Source organism: Moschus berezovskii, chromosome 17 (genome assembly GCF_049115385.1).
Source record: "Moschus berezovskii isolate FMDL1 chromosome 17, NW_MosBer_1.0, whole genome shotgun sequence".
NCBI lineage: Eukaryota > Metazoa > Chordata > Mammalia > Artiodactyla > Moschidae > Moschus > Moschus berezovskii.
Window position 1 is genome coordinate 73,435,802 of NC_142476.1, and position 22,475 is coordinate 73,458,276.

The 22,475-nt window shown below is 38.0% G+C and overlaps 1 protein-coding gene across 1 annotated transcript in view; it reads left to right on the top strand.

Annotated features, from left to right (window-relative positions):
• USH2A (usherin) overlaps positions 1-22,475 on the top strand; it is a 969,245-nt gene that overhangs the window by 610,711 nt on the left and 336,059 nt on the right. The window contains exons 38-39 of the mRNA XM_055419911.2: positions 12,915-13,065; positions 13,675-13,817. Coding sequence (XP_055275886.2) covers positions 12,915-13,065; positions 13,675-13,817 — 294 coding nt within the window. The remainder of the gene's footprint in view (positions 1-12,914; positions 13,066-13,674; positions 13,818-22,475) is intronic.

Below are 22,475 nucleotides of genomic sequence, written 5' to 3' on the forward strand. Positions count from 1 at the left end.
ATTCTATTATTTCAAATTCTGGGTGCTAATTCTACTATTTAAGAGCTGAAATCTGTTCTTAGATCTCTTTAAGCATTTTTTATTCCTCTGATGACTATTGTTTTATTTTCACTAATGGAGAATGAGAAATTAATAACTTATTCAGGCAAGGGATACCAATATATAATCTTCGTATCTTAAGGCTAGATATGATTATTACTTGAGTAATTAATCAACATGAATATTAGATCCAATTCCATCATTAAGATGACTTTTATAAACAATCCTCTCTGGTTCTTTGATCATTAAATGACTAAAATTTTGTCAGTTAATCAAAGATTCCTTTATTTCTTGGTTTTTGATTCTGTCCCACAAGAACAAGTAGGTTCAGTATTACCATAAGAAAGTCTGATTCTTAAACATAGTAGTTTAACTACCTAAGTTTTTTCTTTGTTTGTTCTACTATGGTTCTTAGACACTCAATAAAGGAATGTTTGGTGCACCTTTTATAAAGAGAGTGGCTTTGATCTAGATTGAATTTACTCATTGCTAAATTGCTTATTAACCTTGCTAAGTGTATCTAATTTAATTTTATAAAGGGGAACTTTTTTAGAGAGTTATTTAAAATAAAATGAGTAATATTTTAACTAAAAATAAGATAGACTTAGTCCACTAATATTTCTGTGTATACTTTAAATTATTTTTCCATTTGAAGATATACTCTACATTAATGGGCTCAAATAATCAGATTCTTAAGGAAAAAGGACTTAATCTATGCTGCCTGGAAACTAATTTTGGTGAATATCATGGTATTCAAAACAATAGAAAGACTAGGAAATACTATTAGGAATACTAAGATGAACTCAAATGTCAAAAGCAAAGGTTTAAATGCAGTGTCTGAATCTAGGATATCTCTGCAAGGAAAAAGAAATGCTCTGTTTGCTAGCTTGAGAAGTAACAAAAAAAAATTCTTCTGGACATTATGACCACCTACTTTAGGGTCCCTAATTAGTCTGGCAAAGTGACAGTTCCACTCCTACCAGGACAAATAATGTGTCTAATGAAATTCAAAATCCATATTTTTCTCTGAACACAATGAACTACAGCATTCCCAGCTTTGGAGTATTTCAAAATTAGCAGAGGATAACTTCTGTCTGTCTGATGTTTCCTGGTTCACAAATTCACTGAAATTGTCTTGCAGAGTAATTTTAAGCCACTCTTCAGTCTTAAGCACAAAGAGAAATGAAGGTAGAAATATGTTGCTTTGGTCCTGTGGATGCTAATATGAAGTGGAATCTTCCATTTCTCAAAATGGTCAACAGCAATTAGTATTCAGTGGAGTCTTTTTATTCTGGTGCCCTTGCCTCACCCCTGCCACCCCTTTTTGTATTATTCTTATTATAAACTAGTCAGGAATATTCCTGCTTCCTTTCCATTCTAATTAAAGCATTCTTAGTGAACATGAGGTTAGTTTTTCATTTCATAAAGAGTGATAACTAGAGCCAGGGTGAGATCTGCCAATTGGGTTTTGTATTACTTTTGACAAATATTTGCACCAATTTGACCGAGGTAGTCTTACAGCGATAAAATGTTCTGGTGGGGTTTTAGGTTTCCCTCAGAAATGTAGGTCCAAATGAGTCAATGAGAGACCAAAGGTAAATTTTATATCATCTTTGGGTTTTATTCAACAATGTACTCCATTATTTTATCGCTGGGTTGAGAAGTAAATGATACACTTTATAACAAAATTTTTATTTTATGCACATGATTTTTAGTCAGGGCTTTTGTCCTAAATACTTTTCTATAACCCCAGTGACAACCTTGAGAAAATGTCATTATTTCTTTAACTTAGATCCATAAAACCTGCAGCCCTTGCTAAGCATCTTGTTTTGCTGTTTTTCTCTGGAGACCTTTCTGGGCGCTTTCAGAGCTAAAGTTGCCTTGACAAGAGAGGAAAAATTTTAAAAAATCTGAGAATCTGAGACAGACTTAAAAAAGACTATTTTTCCAAATCTCTACCCCCAAATAAGCATCCTCAAGGTTAGAATGATATAATTATTATTTTTTTAAATAAATAAGCTTCAAAAACATCTTCATTTAAAACCTCCTATCTATAAGATTTCTCACTCTGCAAAGCAGTGTCCACACTCAGAGCTGGTTATTTGGATACCTGGGGACAGATGGGGAAGAGGCAGGAAGAGGAGGCAAAACCCTCTCTGTGCCTGTGAGGAGGGGCAAGGTTCTGGCTTAGACAGTCACTTCAAAAGGCATTGCTTAAAGTAATAGGAGTTTGGGTTTTGGAAACAGGCTGCTAGATTCAAATGGCAGTTTAACCACTTATTAGCTGTATGCTCTTGTGCAAGTGGCTTATCTGCTATGGTCTGAATATTTGTGGCTTCCCCAAATTTGTATGTTGAAACATTATACCCAGTGTGATGGTATTAGGAGGTGGGACCTTGGAAGGTCATAAAGGTGAGGCCTCAAAAATGAGATCATACCCTTGTAAAAGAGCTCTAAAAGAGCCCCTCTGTCCCCTTCCACCATGTGAAGACACAGCAAGAAGGCACTATCCATGAACTAGTAAGTGGCTTCTCAGGAGGCTGCATGGTAAACAGGAAAAAGGATAGAGTTTTAAGCCAAAATACCCAAGTTTGAGTCCCAGCTTGGCACTTAGAGCAATCACAGGGAACTGTGAAGACATTATAATACTCACACTTTTTAATTCATGGTCAGGCTATAAGGTCAGATGAATGCAGCGTGTATGAAACACAACTCTTCAATAGACCCATCTCAGAAAAATCTCAGTCATTCTGACCTGAAATTTAGTATTCAGGCTTGCCATCCCTCTTTCTCCCTCTGCTCCCCCACCTCTGTCATTGAATGCATTCATCTCCTACCAGCTTCTGCCTTGATTGCCTGGCTCAAGCCACAGTGCCTTCAAGGCTCAGGCCCAGCTTGCCCTTATCTTGGGGCTGCCTGAGATGTGTGTCCCCCAGTTGTTTGTAAATCCCTGCTCAAATACAGCCTCTCCCACTACCGTACCTAAAATGTCAGCTTTTCCCCCACCTCCTCCCTCATCACTCCCAATCCCTTATATTAGAAATATTTCTTGGTTACTAAAATGTTTTCACCACATACACACACAAAAGGTAACTGAGGTGATGGGTGTGTTAACTCATTTGTGATAATCACTTCACAATGTATACATCTATGAAATCATCACATCATTATACTTTAAATATACACAGTTTTACTTGTCAATTATACCTCAATGAAGCTGGGGGAGGGAAAAGAACTACTCATAAAAAGTGGAGTGAAAGTAGAATCATTTCTTTTTTGTGTCTTTTGTCTCTCTCTCCTTAAAAAAAAACTGTTTTAAATTACTTAATGTATTTCCAGAGCATAGGATACTGCCTGGCTTATAAGTAGACACTTGTCAATTTTTATTTCTTTATATAAATTAGATGTAACTTCTTCTCTGGTATCTCAGATGGTAAAGAATCCACCTGCAATGCAGGAGACTCGGGTTTGATTCCTGAGTCAGGAAGATCCCTGGAGAAGGAAATGGCAACCCACCCCAAATTTCTTGCCTAGGAAATCTCATAGACAGAGTAGCCTGGCAGGTGATAGCCCATGGGGTCACAAAGAGTTGGACATGACTGAACAACTACCACTTTTTTTTTTCATGTCCTGTCTTATATAATAACTATATAAAATAATGTTAAATTTATATATTTTATATACTTATACAGTATATTGTATAACAAAATTAAATGTCTATTTTTAATTTACATTTGCATATATTTAATCACATACTAATGTTTCTAATGCTACATACTTGCATTATTATATACTGTATATGCAGTCATACTTAAATATACACATATATGAAATATTCACTCTGTTGGAGATTCTGGGAAATGAATCATTCATACCTTACTATAGGAGTAAATAAATACAAGTTTCTGGAAAGCAGCTTGTCAGCTTATATTTGAAATGGTAGTACCATTCATCCCTATTGACACAACAATTCTGAAAAGCAAAACTCAAGGTGCGTTTATTAGGATATTTGGAATATTATTTATAATATAAAAAATGATGTCGTTCTACACCAATACCAGCTTTAAGTGAATGTTCTACATTTGTAGAAATATTACATGCAATTATTTTGAAACATTATGTTACTAAAACTATTTAATGGCATAGAAATTTTCAGTATATATTATAAAGCAAAGTTTTAGAAATTTTCACTAAATATTATAAAACAAAGTTTACAAAATAACATATTAGAAACATTGAGCATAATGCTTTTTAATTATATGTGGAATAAGAAGAAAGACTGGAATCTTCAATAGTATAAAAATGGCTATTTCTGGGTAGTGTCATTATGGATAACGTCGTTTTCTTTGTTTGGTAATTTTCAAATTTTCTATCATGAACATATTTTATAGTTAGAAAAATACATGCTTTTAAAAGGGGTCACTGTTTAGTTCCACAAGAACTAATCATTTTTTAAAATCATTTTTGGTGAGCAATAAATGGCAACCCGCTCCATTATTCCTTCCTGGAAAATTCCATGGACGAAGGAGCCCCAAGAGCTACAGTCCACGGGGTTGAAACAGTCAGATGTGACTGAGCACACACAGACGGGCAGACAGACTGAGTTCTCAAAATTTGTTAAGTGCTCTAAAGTTTACCAGCAAAAATGAACAACAGATCTCTGTTCTCAAGTAGTTTATATTACCATTACTTTGGTGTTCTATGGGGAAAAGAGGACTACTGGTTAAAAATGCCTAAAGTTCTGTCCCTAATGGTAATACCAGCTTTTTCTCAGGGACTCATAGACAAGGTCCCAAAGAGTTCAGTGTCATTAGCAGGAACAACCACATGTACCCATTGCCCAAGGTTGTCCCTGTTTCAAGCCTGCTCCAGCTCAGTGCATCCATGTTGGTTATTTATAGTACCCTGTTTTATTCTCAGAAGGTCTTGATATAGACAAAAGAGTATATTCACCATAAGTTTTGTAGAAATAACATATTTTTAGCTCTACCTCAGGGGCTTCCCAGGTGGCACTAGTAGTAAAAATAAAAAAATCCCACCTACCGAAACAGGGTACACAAAAGACATGGGTTCAATCCCCGGGTCAGGAAGATCTCCTGGAAGAGGAAATGGCAACCCACTCCAGTATTCTTGATGGAGAATCCCATGGACAGAGGATTACTGGCGGGGTACTGTTCACGAGGTTGCAGAGAGTTTGACGTGACTGAGCACCCAGAATTCCCTATTTCAGAAACAGCTAACCAGCAAGAGTAATAATGTAATGTGGCAACTTAGGAAGCAACTATTTTGCTATCACTGGTAATGAATAGACAGACACCTGAATACCACTTTTCTGGGATGTTTTAAACAAGAATCCTTTATTTGATAGAAAGTTAGACTTGATAGTTAGCTGCCCTCCAAATTTAAAATATAGTGACTATTCTGTGGTCACTTCCATGACATACCTGTAGATAACACATAATATTTAAAAATTTATTTATTGTACTAACGTAAAGACCTCTCTGTGTTGCATTTTACTGAATTTCTGACTTTCTTGAGAACTAGCATTTCTCATTTCTCATTCTTGAGAACTAGCAGACTCGTACTAGTAGTTCTATGTGAGGTTCCTTATAGACAATAAGGAGATGCTGTGATAAAGAAGTAAGACCAGAAAAGTACTATTTAAGAATATGACTTGGACAGAAAGTAAATCCAATCTTTATAAAAACTAATCTATTTAATATTGTAAACGGTTTTCTTTCATATTTACTTAATGTATTTAATATTTATTCTTTATTATAAATCACCTACTAGAACAGGCTGTTTTGTGGTGTAAAATTAAGAGCACTGTCCTTGAACTTAACCAGTCTCTGTTTAAATCCTTACACTGCCAGCAACCAGTTTCGTGATTTGAGATAAAATATGAAACCTGTGAGCCTCAGATGCTTTATCTATACTTTAGAGAGATAATGCTACAATTTCATCATGTAATTCCAAGGATTAGAAATAATTATGTTAAAGAGCCTGGCACACAGTATGTGTTCCAAAAGTTAGCTCTTATGAGAGACTCTTTGGTGAACATTAAATCTGCTTTAACCTACTTGTCACTGTTTAATGCTGCTGTATTTGTACATCCTTGTGCTCAAGGTTGACTGTCCATTTGTTAGCACATCTGCATATTCCTCATAATTAATATCTTTTTTAATGACATATGGTTTAGTGACTGGAAATGGAGTCTTGCCTTCTGTTTTCAATTTGTTTATGACTCAACGACTCAATAGATGTGTCTGAACTTTAATTTTCCATTCTGGAAACTAGAATTTAAAATCCTTGCTCATATGTAGCTATTTTAGAAAATGAGAGGAAAATGTGTACTCCAAGGATTTTGACTATGTGCCAGGCTATTCAGCAACGCAGCCAGGATGCATGGAGATGAAAGGCCATGGTTTCCCTCATGCTAACAGGGAGACCTAAATGAGGATGCCAGCAATCAAATCTCTGAAAGGAGAAAGTAGTTTGGGCTGGGATGAAGTCAGATTTCAAGTGAAACCACTAGGAAGCATGACGTCTGCTTGGAGTGAGCGTGGGCAGAGATGGTGCGAGTCTTGGGCCCTGGAATTAGCCTGAGGACATAGTGACTCCACGTGACTGCCTAGCAAAGCCCCATGACTGTGTCTGTTCCTCTGAAACCCAAGGTCCAGTGCTTATTTGATTGTGAACTTCTAGCTTCTAAAGCTCCTAAAACACTTACACCTCTTTTATGCTCTATACACATTCTCTGCTATTTGAGTCATGTCTCTTTTACATAAGTATTTGGTGCTCTAAACTCCCTTTCTATTCTGCCTTTTCCTGCTCTCAGCAGAGAACCTTGTACAGAGTGGCATTCAGTATCTTTTATTACAGGTTTGAATTTAATACCAAATACTGTAGACTTCTTTGATATCTTAATGTAGAATTTGTATTTCCAGCATTTTGAAATGTATTCACATACACCCCCAAAGTCATACTGTCGTGGTAACAAGTAGGTGGACTATCCTGAGACACTGGTGCCCCTGCGAAGCCCATTGAATTTGTTTTCTCCCCACAGGTTTCCTTTTTGGGTGGGTCACTATAGCTTCGGCAGTCGCTGGCCACGTGAAAATAAAGCTTCTGGTTCTGCTTTTCAGAGCTCCCCCTCAAGAGTTCTATAAATCTGTATGGAGCAAATGTTTGGGGCATTTTGTTTGTTTAAGGGGGAGTTTACACATGTACATCATTTAAAAGTTTAGTAAAATCAGACATTCAAAAGATTATACCAACTAGGCTCGTCCAGTCTGTGATTTAATTTATTGCTTCATGTTCTGTATGCATTTTGCCTTCCAAAAGAGGTTGAATTTGAAATTTTACTAAGAATGCTCTTGCTTGAATTTATAGATTGGGCTAGCTCTTTTATCCAGTTGCCGTGTAGAATTAGTATTTACTGGACAAGATGTGTTGATTCAGGAGGTTGTGTGTGGAGTGCTTCCCTCGTGAGGGTCATATTAAACTTGAGAGAAGCTTTTTGAGCAACATAGCATCTTGGAGACAATATATCAAGCTGATAGATACACTGCTCTTGTGTTAAGAAACCAGGAATGGAATTATGGCTGGTTCCCAGTTATTGCTTTGATGCTAAGGACCCTCAGAGGAATAAGCCTAGGATAAAAGGGGTTAACCAGAGGAGAAAAAAGGTTTCCAGCACTCAGTGTTACTGAAAGCAGGTAGAATGAATAGTTCTGTGTCAATAATTCAAGATGATCACTTTGTTAGGAAATATTTCGGGATTCTATATAATCAGAGTGTGACCAATTTAATGGAGCACATTTTCTTATTATCACTCAAAAGAGAATCCACGATACATTATTATTATTATAATTATTATGGAGCATCTTCTGGGCATTTTTTCCTTCCCTGACAGCACTGTAAAGCAATTCCTAACACTTGAAGGATGTTTTGGTGTAAATATTTAAAACTCTAATATTTTTTCATGCTGATGACTTATCAGAGCTGTCTTCTTCAGAATTTGGATTGTCAGTGATATTATACTCCTTGACAGAAAAATTAGACAAAAAAACAACCAAATGAGGGGCGTGGCTTTATGTTATACATTATATGAAATCTGCACAATATTTTATGCTCAGGCTCTTTTGATATGTGTGCATTTTTATACATCAATGAAAGAATATATATCAAATAAGAAATCATCATTGTTATAACTGTGTTCAAAGATAAAATATCACTTAAAAGTCTTTAGCAACAAATGTCCCTCATAACCAAAGATTTATAGTTAAGTTACTGAGTATCTGGCCGTGGACAGCCAACCACCTTATTGCATTTCCTAGGTATGTCCCCTTTCCACACCTGAAAAAAACTGCTTCATACCATTTTTTCCCCTCTGTTCAAGCACCCAGTTCATCTTCATACTTTGGCACTGAGTGGATGCATTTGCTTTTATTTTGCTCGCTGGAAAATGGACACCATCAGAAGAGGTCTTTGCTGTGTTCCCATCATCAGATCTACCAATCTTTGTATCTGCAGCCTGGGTCTTTGTTCACTTCTGCACAGTGGTGGACTGTCCCTGCTCTATTCCTCAGTCCAGGTCCACTGGCTCTCAACTCACTGGTTATATAACCTGTTTCGCCTTTCTCTGACTCACACACAGGGACCTGGCTCTGGTGATTAATTCTTCTTCTTTCTCCTACATTATCGTCTCACCCACGAAGCATGTAAATGCTGCAACTTCTTCCAGTATTTAGAAAACCTTTCCCTGATACCAGAAGCTTCTCTAAGTGTTGCCCCATTTACTTCTCCCTTTAGAACACAATCCTGCAGAAGTCTTCTAGGCTCATTGTATCAGCTCATTCTCTTCTCAGTTTTCCGCAATCAGACTACCACACCCACCACTGCACTGTGTCTGTTCTAAGTAAGGTCATGTCCAATCGGCCAAATGCAAAGCAAGCCAGGCTTCAACAATATGTGAACCGTGAACTTCCTGTTCAAGCAGGTTTTAGAAAAAGCAGAGGCACCAGAGATCAAATTGCCAACATCCGCTGGATCATGGAGAAAGCAAGAGAGTTCCAGAAAAACATCTATTTCTGCTTCATTGACTATGCCAAAGCCTTTGACTGTGTGGATCACAATAAACTGTGGAACATTCTGAAAGAGATGGGAATACCAGACCACCTGACCTGCCTCTTGAGAAACCTGTATGCAGGTCAGGAAGCAACAGTCAGAACTGTACATGGAACAACAGACTGGTTCCAAATAGGAAAAGGAGTACCTCAAGGCTGTATATTGTCACCCTGCTTATTTAACTTCTATGCAGAGTACATCATGAGGAACACTGGGCTGGAAGAAGCACAAGCTGGAATCAAGATTGTCGGGAGAAATATCAATAACCTCAGATATGCAGATGACGCCACCCTTATGGCAGAAAGTGAAGAGGAACTCAAAAGCCTCTTGATGAAAGGGAAAGAGGAGAGTGAAAAGGTTGGCTTGAAGCTCAACATTCAGAAAACAAAGATCATGGCATCTGGTCCCATCACTTCATGGGAAATAGATGGGGAAACAGTGGAAACAGTGTCAGACTTTATTTCTGGGGGCTCCAAAATCACTGCAGATGGTGATTGCAGCCATGAAATTAAAAGACGCTTACTCCTTGGAAGGAAAGTTATGACCAACCTAGATAGCATATTAAAAAGAAGAGATATTACTTTGCCAACCAAGGTCTGTCTAGTCAAGGCTATGGTTTTTCCTGTGGTCATGTATGGATGTGAGAGTTGGACTGTGAAGAAAGCTGATCGCCGAAGAATTGATGCTTTTGAACTGTGGTGTTGGAGAAGACTCTTGAGAGTCCCTTGGACTGCAAGGAGATCCAACCAATCCATTCTAAAGGAGATCAATCCTGGGTGTTCATTGGAAGGACTGATGCTAAAGCTGAAACTGCAATACTTTGGCCACCTCATGCAATGAGTTGACTCACTGGAAAAGACTGTGATGCTGGGAAGGATTGGGGGCGGGAGGAGAAGAGGACAACAGAGAATGAGATGGCTGGATGGCATCACCGACTCTGTGGACATGAGTTTGAGTGAACTCCGGGAGTTGGTGATGGACAGCGAGGCCTGGCGTGCTGTGATTCATGGGGTTGCAAAGAGTTGGACACAACTGAGCGACTGAACTGAACTGAAAGCTTAATTCTTAGTCTCTTCCTTTCTTAAACTCAGTGCATTTGACGGGGTCAATCCGTCCTTCCTTTCAGAGACACTGTCTTACTTGGCTCCCAGGGTACACTTTCTCTTAACTTCTCCCTTATCTTACTGATCCCTCCTGTAAGTAAATCTCTTTTATTACAGAGGCCCACCCACCCCCCTCAAAATTTTGGTGCATCCCAAGCCTCAGTGCTCAGATCTCTTCTCCACTCGCTCTATTTGCACTCACCTGCTTGTTGACTTCAAGTCTCAGCCGTGAAGTTCCACACAGACGTTGATCCACAGTTCCTATCTAGACTCCTGTCTGTGACTTCATCCTTGGTATAGCCGCTGAAGTTACATAGTAAACTTCTTAAATGTAGCATAGACAAAAGGGAACTCTTGAATCCCCTCCACATACCATTTCTCCTCTCAGGTGCCATTCACCTGGGTGTTTGGGCCAAACACCTGGCATCATCTTTCCCTCTTTTATTGTCTACCAGCAACACATGCCACACTCAACTGATCCGTAAAATATGCCAACACCTCGGCTACTGGCACTTGAACCTGATCTGCTGTCATCTGCATGACTGCAGTGGGTAACCTCCCTTCTTCCCGCCTTGCCCCCACGCCTCCCTCACTTAGCACAGAACGGCCTTTATTTGTTTAGAATCAGGATGTTTCCTTGATGAAAACCCTGTCATAGCTCCCAACCCCATTTACAAAGGAATCCAAAGTCCTTATTGTGACTTCTAAGGTGTAGCCCTAGGAAGGCTCTAAGGGCTCTAGATGCTGCCTCTCTCTCCAGCTTTCCCTCCTCTCCCTTTCCTTAGTCTGATTCAGCAACACTGGCCTTTCCCACTATTCCTTACACACTGTCTGTACTTTCCCTTCCTCGCTGCCTTTGCCATGACTGCTCTCTGCCTGGATTGCTATCCCCCCAGACATTCTCATGACTTATATCATTAAGGTCTTTGCTCTAATGTCACCTAATGACATTTGCTTCCTATGGCTCTCCTGTCTAATCTGAATTACTGTGTACCAACTAAAACCCATACTCCTTTTGACTTTCTCACCATGTACCCTGTTTTATTCTTCACCTGAGCACGGAGTGCCACCTGGTAGGATCTGTGGTTTCTGTTTGTTCATCACTGGGTCCCTCTGTTTACGGAAGTTCCATAGGGTCAGGGGCCATGTCTATTGGACTCAGTGTTGTTAACCCTCCATATAAAGAGCACTACTTTGCACAGAATAGAGGCTCAATAAGTGTTTACTGAATAAATTACTGAATTATTGATGAACTCAGAACTCTTACAACAGAGTGATGAGACATGGATTCTACTTCTTCCATTCTCATCACTGTCCATTCATTAGCTTCATAGTTCATAAGCCAGCTCTCCCAAATTGGAGAGTATATAAAAGTCAGACACCATGTCAGGTTATACGTAAATGGAAGCTAAAAATGAACCCTGATAGTTGTTTTCATCATTTTGATTCCTTATCCTCCTTCAGCAGTGGCTTTGAGTAATCCTTGGTTATTAAGAATTTATATTACAGTAATCAGAATGTTCCTAAAAATTGCATTGTAGCAGTACTTAAATTATGCTAAAATAAGTTCAGACTAGTCCAATATAATAATAATAGCTAACAATTAATAATTACCAGGACCTCAAAAAAGGTGATTTATTTACATTTTTTTGATCTTCACAACCATCCTGAAAAGGCAAAGTGTTACCCCCATTTTAAAGAGAAGAAACATAAGCTCAGAGTTGTCTGGTGATTTTCCCAAAGGCATTGAGCTGTGCTTGATTTGCTTTAGAGTTTCTGACAAGCTTTGGAACACACTCTGATATGATAGGTTCATTCAAGTTATACCTATTGGAAAAATTAACAACCAGAGTCTTGTTTTTTAATTTTATTTTTAATAGAATAGGCTTCACTTCTTTCTGTTAGGCCTTCTAGAACTATTCCAGATAGTTTTCCCTGATAGGTTTTTTCAAGCTGGTATCCTGAATTCAGGAATAATTTGCCAGATTCAACTAGACTAAAAAATGTCTGTGTCCCAACTTGTAACATATTTGAATAAAGGCAGCATCACTGTGACAAGGGGCAATTGACTATACAATACATGGAGAAAGAAGGTTAGTTTTTACATTTTTGTAAATAAGAATTAAGACTGGAATGTGCTACTTTCATTGTAGAAAAATAAAATTTTTAATAAACCTTCCTCAGAAAAAAAAAATTTGATTGTCTTTGTAATCATGGTATGATTAAAGAGACAATGGTGACATCAGTGGAAGAAATAAAAGATCTGGACTCCTTCATTGTTCAACTGCTTGATTGTTGAGCAAAAAGTTAAGTTAAAAACAGTATTTTAATATTTGCTTCACTAAATCCCCTCCACGTTTTCAATTAGAGAAACTGAAGTACAGGTGGGGATGTGCTGTGTGTTCATTTGTCTTGCTCTTTGGGGGCTGACTTTTAAGACGGAAATACTCATGTAATTGTGTTGAAATGAACAATGAGGAAGTACAGTAGTTCAGGAACGAAAATGTTAAATTAAATGGACCATGTTTAACATTGTTGTTGATCCTGAGGAACAGTTTTTCCAGTATATGGAGCATTTCAATTCCATCCAGCATATGTTCTCCACAGTTTTCTCTGCTCTAATTCATCTGTGTTTTTCGACAGCTCCAGATGGCGTGCTGCCTCCGAGGCTTTCATCTGCCACTCCAACCAGTCTTCAGGTTGTCTGGTCTACACCAGCTCGGAACAACGCCCCCGGCTCTCCCAGATACCAACTCCAGATGAGGCCTGCCCACTCCACCCATGGGTTTCTAGAGTGAGCATTCTACTTGTCTATCCTTGTGTCACCTGGGTTATACAGTTTAGCCATTAAGTCACTTTACCTTAACTTTGTAACAATAGGTAGGTCAGTTCTCATTTGCAACAAATAAAGGCCCCCTTTTAAAGAATCCAATAAATACACATACACACACACAAACACCCAAGCAGTACCCTAGGAGATAATTATTTGCTTTGCCAAAGTATCTATTTTTAATTTATAGAGGCTTAAAATAAGATTCCGTCAACCTTTTCATGAACACATGTATATGCCAAAAGCAAGCATATACCAGAACCCCACAAAAACTGCTGCCTAACTATGGCTACAAAATTATAATACTTATTCCACAAATTCCACATGGCATCAGTCTCAAGACTAGAATTTACTCCATACTAATAGAATTCCCTTTCATATAAATCAAATTATACAAACCCTTAGCCAAATAGCTACTTATTTTAAAAGAGATATCACATGATGACAGAAAATTGCAGAACTGAGAGGTACATTGACATCCCCTGAAAATTCTTTACAATAAGATTTTACTTTTGTTAAAATTTCTTTGAATGTCTCAGCCTTCCTAATTTTAGGATTTCATTCCTCATATAGGCTATTTTCCAATCCTTCTGCCTCGTTAAACTGTGAAGTGAGAGATCTCCAACCATACACGGAGTATGAATTTCGGTTGGTTGCCTCCAATGGATTTGGCAGTGCCCATAGCTCTTGGATTCTGTTCATCACTGCGGAGGACAGTAAGTGGTCTGAAAATCACACAGCTGAATATCTTCTGCCTTAGCACACCTTAAAGTCTTTAATTTTTTTCCAAAACAAAGAAATAAGCCTCCTGTATTCTCCTGATAATTGAGTGACAGTAGGCGTGCTGTGATTCATGGGGTCGCAGAGAGTCGGACACGACTGAGCGACTGAACTGAACTGAACTGAATCTTTTCTAGGACCAGGGTGGTCAGAGTCTCCAGAAAGAAGAAAAATGTGGGCTTGGAGGGTTGGAGTTAGGCCTACCGACAGGAAGACATAATTCACAGTAAATTATGATATGGCCCCATGCAGTCCTTCAGGGTAAATCTAGGTGTCCTGAAAGGAAAATGTTATCCTCGTCTATTCTATGGCCAAGTATTGCACAAGTTCTTTGCAGAAGAACATGAAATATGGACCCTACTTCATTAGGATGCTTAGAGGTCATTATAGATTGGGATTGTCTTATTCAACCAATACAGGGAATTTTCTAGATTGTTATGGAAGACTTACATTTGCATATACATATTTTTTTTTACTAGGTTATATAGAGAAAAGAAATACATGATTATCATATTGAGTTTTATACAAATTGCCTCTTGAAAAAACATATATATGGAAGTATAACTTTTTAGAAAAGTTAGAAATTAAATCAAGCTATACAGAGTGAAGGAGGACACTGTATCTTTGAACAATGAGGTTTTTAGGGCTAATCTTGTCAAGTCTTTTAATCAGAAGCTTCTTAGAAGATGTTGCTCTGTTGGCCAATTGCCATTCTAGCTCTATATTCAATCAGGACCCAAGTGACTTTCAAAAGGCTGGATATTAATCTCAAAAGGCACAGTATATGAAACAATATCAATTGTATATGAGATAGATTCTTTTATGTCTACACTATCCTTAATTATATTATTTTAGTGAGAATAAGACCTTAAATGAGATAGAATCAGAACTATCTGCCTTCCTTAAAGCTTACTTAAAAAAAAATAAAAACATATGAGCAATAATATATAATACTTCCTTCATTTCTCCCAAATTGTAATTACTCCCAGGGAACAGGCTAGGTACTTCACAAGGACACATCCAGGCGTTTCATCTCAAGGGTACCATTTCGTAAATTATCAGCACAGTGCAGTAAACGACACCCTCGGTCCAAAAGCATCAAAGGACGACTCAACGTGCCTACACCTCTTTTAGTGAGAACATTACATGCCCTCTGGCAAATCTGATAATATGAACACCAACTGTATACAGATGTCTGAACCAGAGAACTCACAACCAAACTAGATTTCTGAAGAAACATTTCTTTTTTAAATCAGCTGAAAAAATATTTTTACTATTCTTAGATAGCGCATTCTTGATGGCATGCGATGGAGGTTAACTAAAAATAATTATTCGCCCACTGAAGAGGTGATGACACCACAGAACTCCACATTGGAAGAGGAGAGAAATGACTCCTTTTTGGCATCCACCATTTCTGTTTTGATAAATCTGTTCCGATAGAGAGGGGACAGCACTTATATTTCCTCCGTGGTGATCGTTACTGAATAGGCGCCATATTTTCCTACCTACAGGCAGGAAGGCAGCGCATAAAGTCCCAGACACTGTAAAGGCCCAGTTAGCAGAGCGCCCTCTGTTGAGCAAACTTCTCTCCTGCCTCATTTTACCATGACACAGATTTTAGAGTCTATCAGTTCAGTTCAGTTCAGTCGCTCAGTCGTGTCCGACTTTCGGCGACCCCATGAATCACAGCACACCAGGCCTCCCTGTCCATCACCAACTCCCGGAGTTCACTCAAATTCATGTCCACAGAGTCGGTGATGCCATCCAGCCATCTCATTCTCCGTCGTCCCCTTCTCCTCCCGCCCCCAACCTTTCCCAGCATCAGAGTCTTTTCCAGTGAGTCAACTCGTCGCATGAGGTGGCCAAAGTATTGCAGTTTCAGCTTTAGCATAAGTCCTTCCAATGAACACCCAGGATCGATCTCCCTTAGAATGGACTGGTTGGATCTCCTTGCGGTACAAGGGACTCTCAAGAGTCTTCTCCAACACCACAGTTCAAAAGCATCAACTCTTCGGCGATCAGCTTTCTTCACAGTCCAACTCTCACATCCATACATGACCACGGGAAAAACCATAGTCTTGACTAGATGGACCTTGGTTGGCAAAGTAATGTCTCTGCTTTTTAATATGCTATCTAGGTTGGTCATAACTTTCCTTCCAAGGAGTAAGAGTCTTTTAATTTCCTGGCTGCAATCAGCATCTGCAGTGTAAGTATTAGTAACAATTGATTGTATAGCAGGTCCTAACTCATGAAACCCCGTCATCATTTTCATTGAAATCCTTTCTCTGAAACAATGACCTTGTCCTTCTTCTGCTTCACCTGTGATGTCACACACACTAGCAAAGGACTAAAGGCTGGCCTGTTTGCTCCTCCAGGTTAACTTACCAGTGCATGCTCACCCCTGAGACATAATGACAGTGTCCTATATATTTTGGGTGTCAGTGGAGATGGATACCATCTCTGAAAGGATGTACAGTTGAGTTGACAAAGACAGGGATTGGCACTTGGCACAAGCAGGTTTTCTGTCAAGGCTTCAAAGCCTTGATTATAAAACTACCCATGCTGACAGCTCCATCCCGGGATCACACTTCATACTTGATCCTAACCAGCACCTCCCATTCAGCAAAGTGCAATTTCCAATGTAGAGATTCTACATATCAGCTTACAGAATGAAACAGAGATGTCATCTCATACCCACATTTAAATTTCATACTATCAGTAGGCACCTTTCCACATCAGCCAAAGCCCCCAAACTTTCTAGTGCCAAAAAAAGGTCACCAGTAAGAATATTTTTCATATGATACTGTGATAGTGTGATTTCATCAAGTCTGTGATACAGCTGAAAGCAGAAAGAGAAACCTAGGCAGAAAATTACCTAGAGCTAGAGAAACAAATGCTTGCATGCTAAAACAGGTTCTCAGAGGTGGAGAAAGGGGTGTGAGAAATTTTAATAGATTTTCTTTTCAAATAATTTGTCATTTACATCAATGGACCACCAATATCCAGTTCTATGCATTTTAAAAAATCTAGTGTGCTTATGCCAAATAATAATAATGCATATTTCCTATGAATATTTTAAATCCAGTTAAACTTGTGTTAATAAAAGATGTTTGTTCCAGCCAACTTGGTCAGTATAGTGTTCGACTATTTGTAACCAGATAAATACAAACAATGCATGATTTTTTTTTTTAACATGCTGCTGGCAGTCTAAGTACCCAACATGCCTGCAGCCTACAAAAATGCATTTAGATTGTGATAGATTTAAAAGCATGGGATTAATAACATGAAGACACTTACCTATCAGCTGAAACTTTCTGATATCTATTAATCAGAAATAGCCATCTCTTCTGATTTTATTATTTGTCCCTCTCTCGAGTGTCTACAATTGTTTTCCGTGCAGTATAGGCTATAAAAATGGAAGTTGGCTGGAAGGGAAAATTTCCTCCAACTTCAGTTTAACTGTGCATGCCTTCTTCTGCCTACAAAAATGTAGGCACATTTTTGTAAAATATGAGATAACTCACTTTTCTTTAAAAATATGGATATCCTAGACTAGTAGAATTCAGCCTTTTCCCAGGGTTTCTTGGCTACCAAGATTAAAATATGAAATATCTCTGTATTTGAGTCATTCTAATAATGAACTTGTATACACAAACAATTAGGTCAATCTGATGAAAATGAGATTCTTTTCTAAAAATCACTTATCTACCTCTAAAACAAAACAAAACAGAAAAGACAAATTTCTTCTAGAATTGACCATTTAGTTGTCATATATTTTTAAAAGACTAAAAATTGAATGACTTTGTTAAATTTGTAGTTTAAAACTCCACATATATATTTTAACCATTCATCTAAGATGCATTATTAAGTAAAATATGTGGGATTTGGCTAGTTTATTCTATAGATTTGCTTAGATGATTTTTTCATGTGTTCATTATTTTGCTAACAGACTCATCATTCATGATCTTTGACTGAAATCTGCTAAAAAATAGAAAAATATATCTTATTACCAACACAGTGAGATTTTCAGTACTGTTAACATACTGTATCTACTTATTATATTAGTTGTTATTGTTATTTTTTTCCCACACTTTGAATGCACTGTGAATAAAGGATGTATTTGGATCCCATTTTACTTTTCTTATTAGCATTTTTGCTAATTTTACTTTTATTTTTACTTTTTTTACTTTTCTTATTTTACTTTTCTTATTAGCATTTTTGAGCAGTTTTCCCCTCTCATTCATGTTTAAGATTCTTATAGCAATTTAAAAAGCAATAGTCTTTCTTCTGAAGTAAAAGAGAAAGACCCTGTGACATTCATTGAAATCTATATCTAACAGAACACTTTTCTGCCTTATTTGTTGTCTAACAAAATTCTACTCATCCCTCAAGTCTCCAGTTCAAATGGTACCTTCTCTGTGAAGCCTTCCCTCCTCATTTCTACCTTAGGATTTTGGTTTATATTTACTTGTGCGATGTCAATATCTCCTTCTGAATTGTAATTTCTTGGAACCTAGGGTTCTGTCTCATTTATCTTTGTAGATCCAGTGCTTGGTGGTGGGTCTGATATAGAACAAGTGCCCCAAATTGTTAAAGTACTGATTAAAAAGAGTTTCATATAAACAAATCCATGAAACTACTGACTTCCCTGGTAGGTTAAATGGTAAAGCATCTGCCTACATTGCCTACAATGCAGGAGACCCGGGTTCAATCCCTGGGTCAGGAAGATCTCCTAGAGAAGGAAATGGAAACCCACTCCAGTATTCTTGCCTGGAAAATCCCATGGACAGAGGAGCCTGGTAGGCTACAGTCCATGGGGTTACAGAGTCGTACATGACTGAGGGGCTTCACTTTCACTTTTATGAAAACTGAAGCAAGCAAATATTAACTGGGTACCTACCATGCTGGAAGGACTGAAAGTTACAAGGATGAATAGGACTGTTCTTTACCTGAGTCGTCCACAGTCTGCTGGGAAGACATAGTAAAACAATAAAGTACTGTGTTCGAAGACAAGGGCAAGCTCAGAGGAGAGCTTCTCCCAACAGCACCGGGTGTCAGGAAAGCCTTCCCAGAGGAGAACACAAGGAGGGGAAATAAGAATGATTTCTATTTGGGGATCACATCAATATCAGATTTCCAATTTACTTCCTCACCATTGGTCCAGGCGAGGAAAGCTAGCTGACACAGGAGACAGGGCAGCTTGTAGAATGCTCCGCCTGTGATGTCAGCCTCTGAATATGAGACAAGAAGGGTGAGGATGAGAGGCAGATGTTAGAGAAGGAAATCCCAAAGGCGATCCTCATTCTTTGCCTTGGTCAGAGGCAGCCTGCTGGCTGTCCCTGTGATTCTGTCTCGACCAGGATAATGAATGTTCTAATCAGAAAGGTCTCTGCTAGCCCAAAACCATGTGCTACTTCAAAAGGAAGACAGATATATAGAAAGAGAATTCCAAAAGGAAAACATATTTTCTTCTTATTCTCACAAACTGTAATGGATAGAACACTGAGTCCTGGTGACAGAGAGGGGAAGTAAAGCTTTGGTGTGAAATGCGATCAGTTGATCATGTTATTGTACTTCTAGAGGGGGATTTTCCAATCATTTAATAAGTGTCTTTGTGCCTTTAAGAGGACTTAAATTTTACAACTAATATTGCATGGGAGAGATCTTTTTATTAGTGTGTTTTAGAATTTAAAGTCAGTCTGCATTTTAAGAGATTTCTAAGTGAGAGAAAAACAGAAACATTTGTAAATGAGGGTGGCACATATTTATATCAGTAGATTTTATTTTATTTAATGAAGAACTGCATGATGATTTTACTTTTCCAAACTTATTTCCTAATTGCTTTAAATATTAACTTCTGAATGCTGGCATGTTTATCTTTTCAAACAGTGATGCGGTCTCTATTTTACCCACAACAGAAAATCCATGATGCAAAGTAAATCATTCTGCTGATTTTGAGAGCAAAGTGGCTCTGTATGTATGTCCCCTGTTGCATAGATTCCGCCCCCACCAGATTCTTGCATTTCCAGAATTTATAAAACAAATTAGTATCTTTATAGTCTTATCTTTATACCCTAAGATCAAAAACCAAAGTGACCAACAGAAAAATCATTTGAAAGGATGAACCAATTAATGAAAAATTCTATCCACCTAACCTTCATTTCCCTCTTGAATTCTTGAATCTGTTTTGGGCACATAAACCCCACTGCTCTTCTAAATTTGGAACTTCTAGTTCTTTTAGGACTTTTTTCTTCCTTCATGAATTTTCACATTAACACATTTCATTCTCTGCCCCAAACTTTCAAGAAAGAATCTGCAGCCATTCACCATACAACACGTCCCCATTCTGGAAGATAAAACACTCTTCCTAACCTTCCTCTGCTGTCCTGGTCTCAGAAGAAATAGAGAAAACCGTTCCCCAATATCACCTACTTGCAGTCTATAAATTGTATCCTTTCAATTGAAGCAACCTTGTAGTCCTCAGATGTTCCTTTTATTAAGCAAAGATCCCCTGTTACACAGCCCTTTTCCTATTTTGTCAGTTGTCTAGAAGCTGAATATTCACATACATGCCAAATGGCAGTGCCCATTTGTAATATTTGTTTTGGGATACAACAATTTTACCTCTATATCATCACAAGGTTAATTATTCTTTATCTTTAATTTATTGGTCCTATTACTTAAGTCTTTTATTATAAGCTGTCAAAAAACTCCTTTTGGGAAGTAGTTGGGATATAAATAATAAATTGATGAAAGAATTCATGATTAAAGAGAGAATGGAATCCATCACTCCTCTCTTCTGCTAACATTTTCACAATGAATAACAAGAGACTGTACAAACAATTAGCACAGAGCATGCTGCTATGTATAATTATACATCCATGTATTTGCCACCTTGGTTTTTAATTCACTGGCAGATTTAGAGGATATTCATTTATAGAGTTAATATTACTGAAAAAGAGCTTTTAAGCCAAGTGAGTTTTTAATTAAAATGGCAAAAAGTGGCTTCAAGGCAGAAATGAGAAAACACCAGGAAAACTGAGTGATTGTGGGTGACTCGAGTAGCAAACGGGTTGTAGAAGACCCATGAAAACTACTTAAAAAACAGTTATAGACACACAACAGATGTGTCATTGCAATTGTTTATTCTTTCAAATCATTTATACACACACACACACGCACCCGTCCTTCCCAACATACACACCTGAGTATAAAAATAAATAAGCAGACCCCTCTGTGAACAATCTCATTACTCTCTTTTAGGCTGGGGCTGAACTTTTGAAGCTGATGAGTGAAATCGTTTCCCATAAAAGATAATTTCATTTGCCAAAATGAAACTACTTTCCATTATTAATGCTGTAATGAAACAGCCTGAAATATGAATCAGTGATCTGAGCAGAAAGGATGCTCCCGTTCCCCGCTCCAGGAGGGGAGTTCTCTAAACAATTACACCCATGGAAAGGGCTGTACGGTTGTATTTTCATCACTCGCCAGCTGAGCTGTGTGGCTGTCATACTTCTAGTCTCCCCTCCAGTGACAGCCGCATTGACAACATGTTATACTCCACATTGATTTTACAGTTAAGGAGCTGATTGTGATATATAGGGATTTTAAGAATTCAGCTGAGAGGCTGACTTTTGCCTTTTATCATTCCATTAAAATTTTATAACCATCTTTTTCATGTCATTTCATCCATGAATTCTTACTTTAGAAAGTGATAGCTACTGCTGTGAGCATAACTTTTCTCATGTTCAGAGCTTTTTATTGTATTAGCAAACTACCCCAATTATAGTTATTACTCATGTTTTACATAATTGTGGTGACCCTTTCAACCATGCAGTGGCACGCCAGTTGATTTGTATATAGAATTAGATGATTCGGCTTATCATTTTAAAGCACTAAATTGAAAGCGTGCCAGGAGTCGGGTTTTAACACTTCCTTAGCCAAAGGAGCTAATTAAGCTGCTTTCGGCATCCTCTCCTGAGTCGCCTACTTTAAGGACCCTTCCTGCCACAAGAGCTGGTAGCCTACTCAGCTAGAGCGGGAAGCTAATAAAATGTATTCTGGCTTTTAAGGGGGGAAATATCATGCAATTGAAATTGAACATCTCTTCTTGCCCAAGATAAGAGATCATCTTTAAGGAAAGGCTGTGTTCTGTAGGGGCTTGAAGTGCCAGTTCATCTCATTATCCTGGATGTTTCCCTGATAACACTTATCATCGTAGGCAAGAGAAATAAAAGGTTTATCCCCATCATAACAGAGAACAAACTGCATCATTTTTACTTTTCCCTGAAGAAGCTCACAGTTTGATAATGCACATATGATGAATAATTATGCAAGACCCCTGTGAAAACCCTAATAGAAAAATATTCTGATTTTTAAGTGTATATTACTCTTTTTTGAACAGGGAAGGGTGAGTTAGGGTTAGACTTGAAAGGCTCGATTCTCCACCATTGATTTTATGGACCCCAGTCTCAGAGGATTTCGTTTTACAAAACAACATTGATATCTTACAAGACTTGCGCTTGCTTTTCTTTAGGAAAGAGCCAAATCTGGATGACAAGTATAAATAAGAAAGGATCTGTATTCCTATT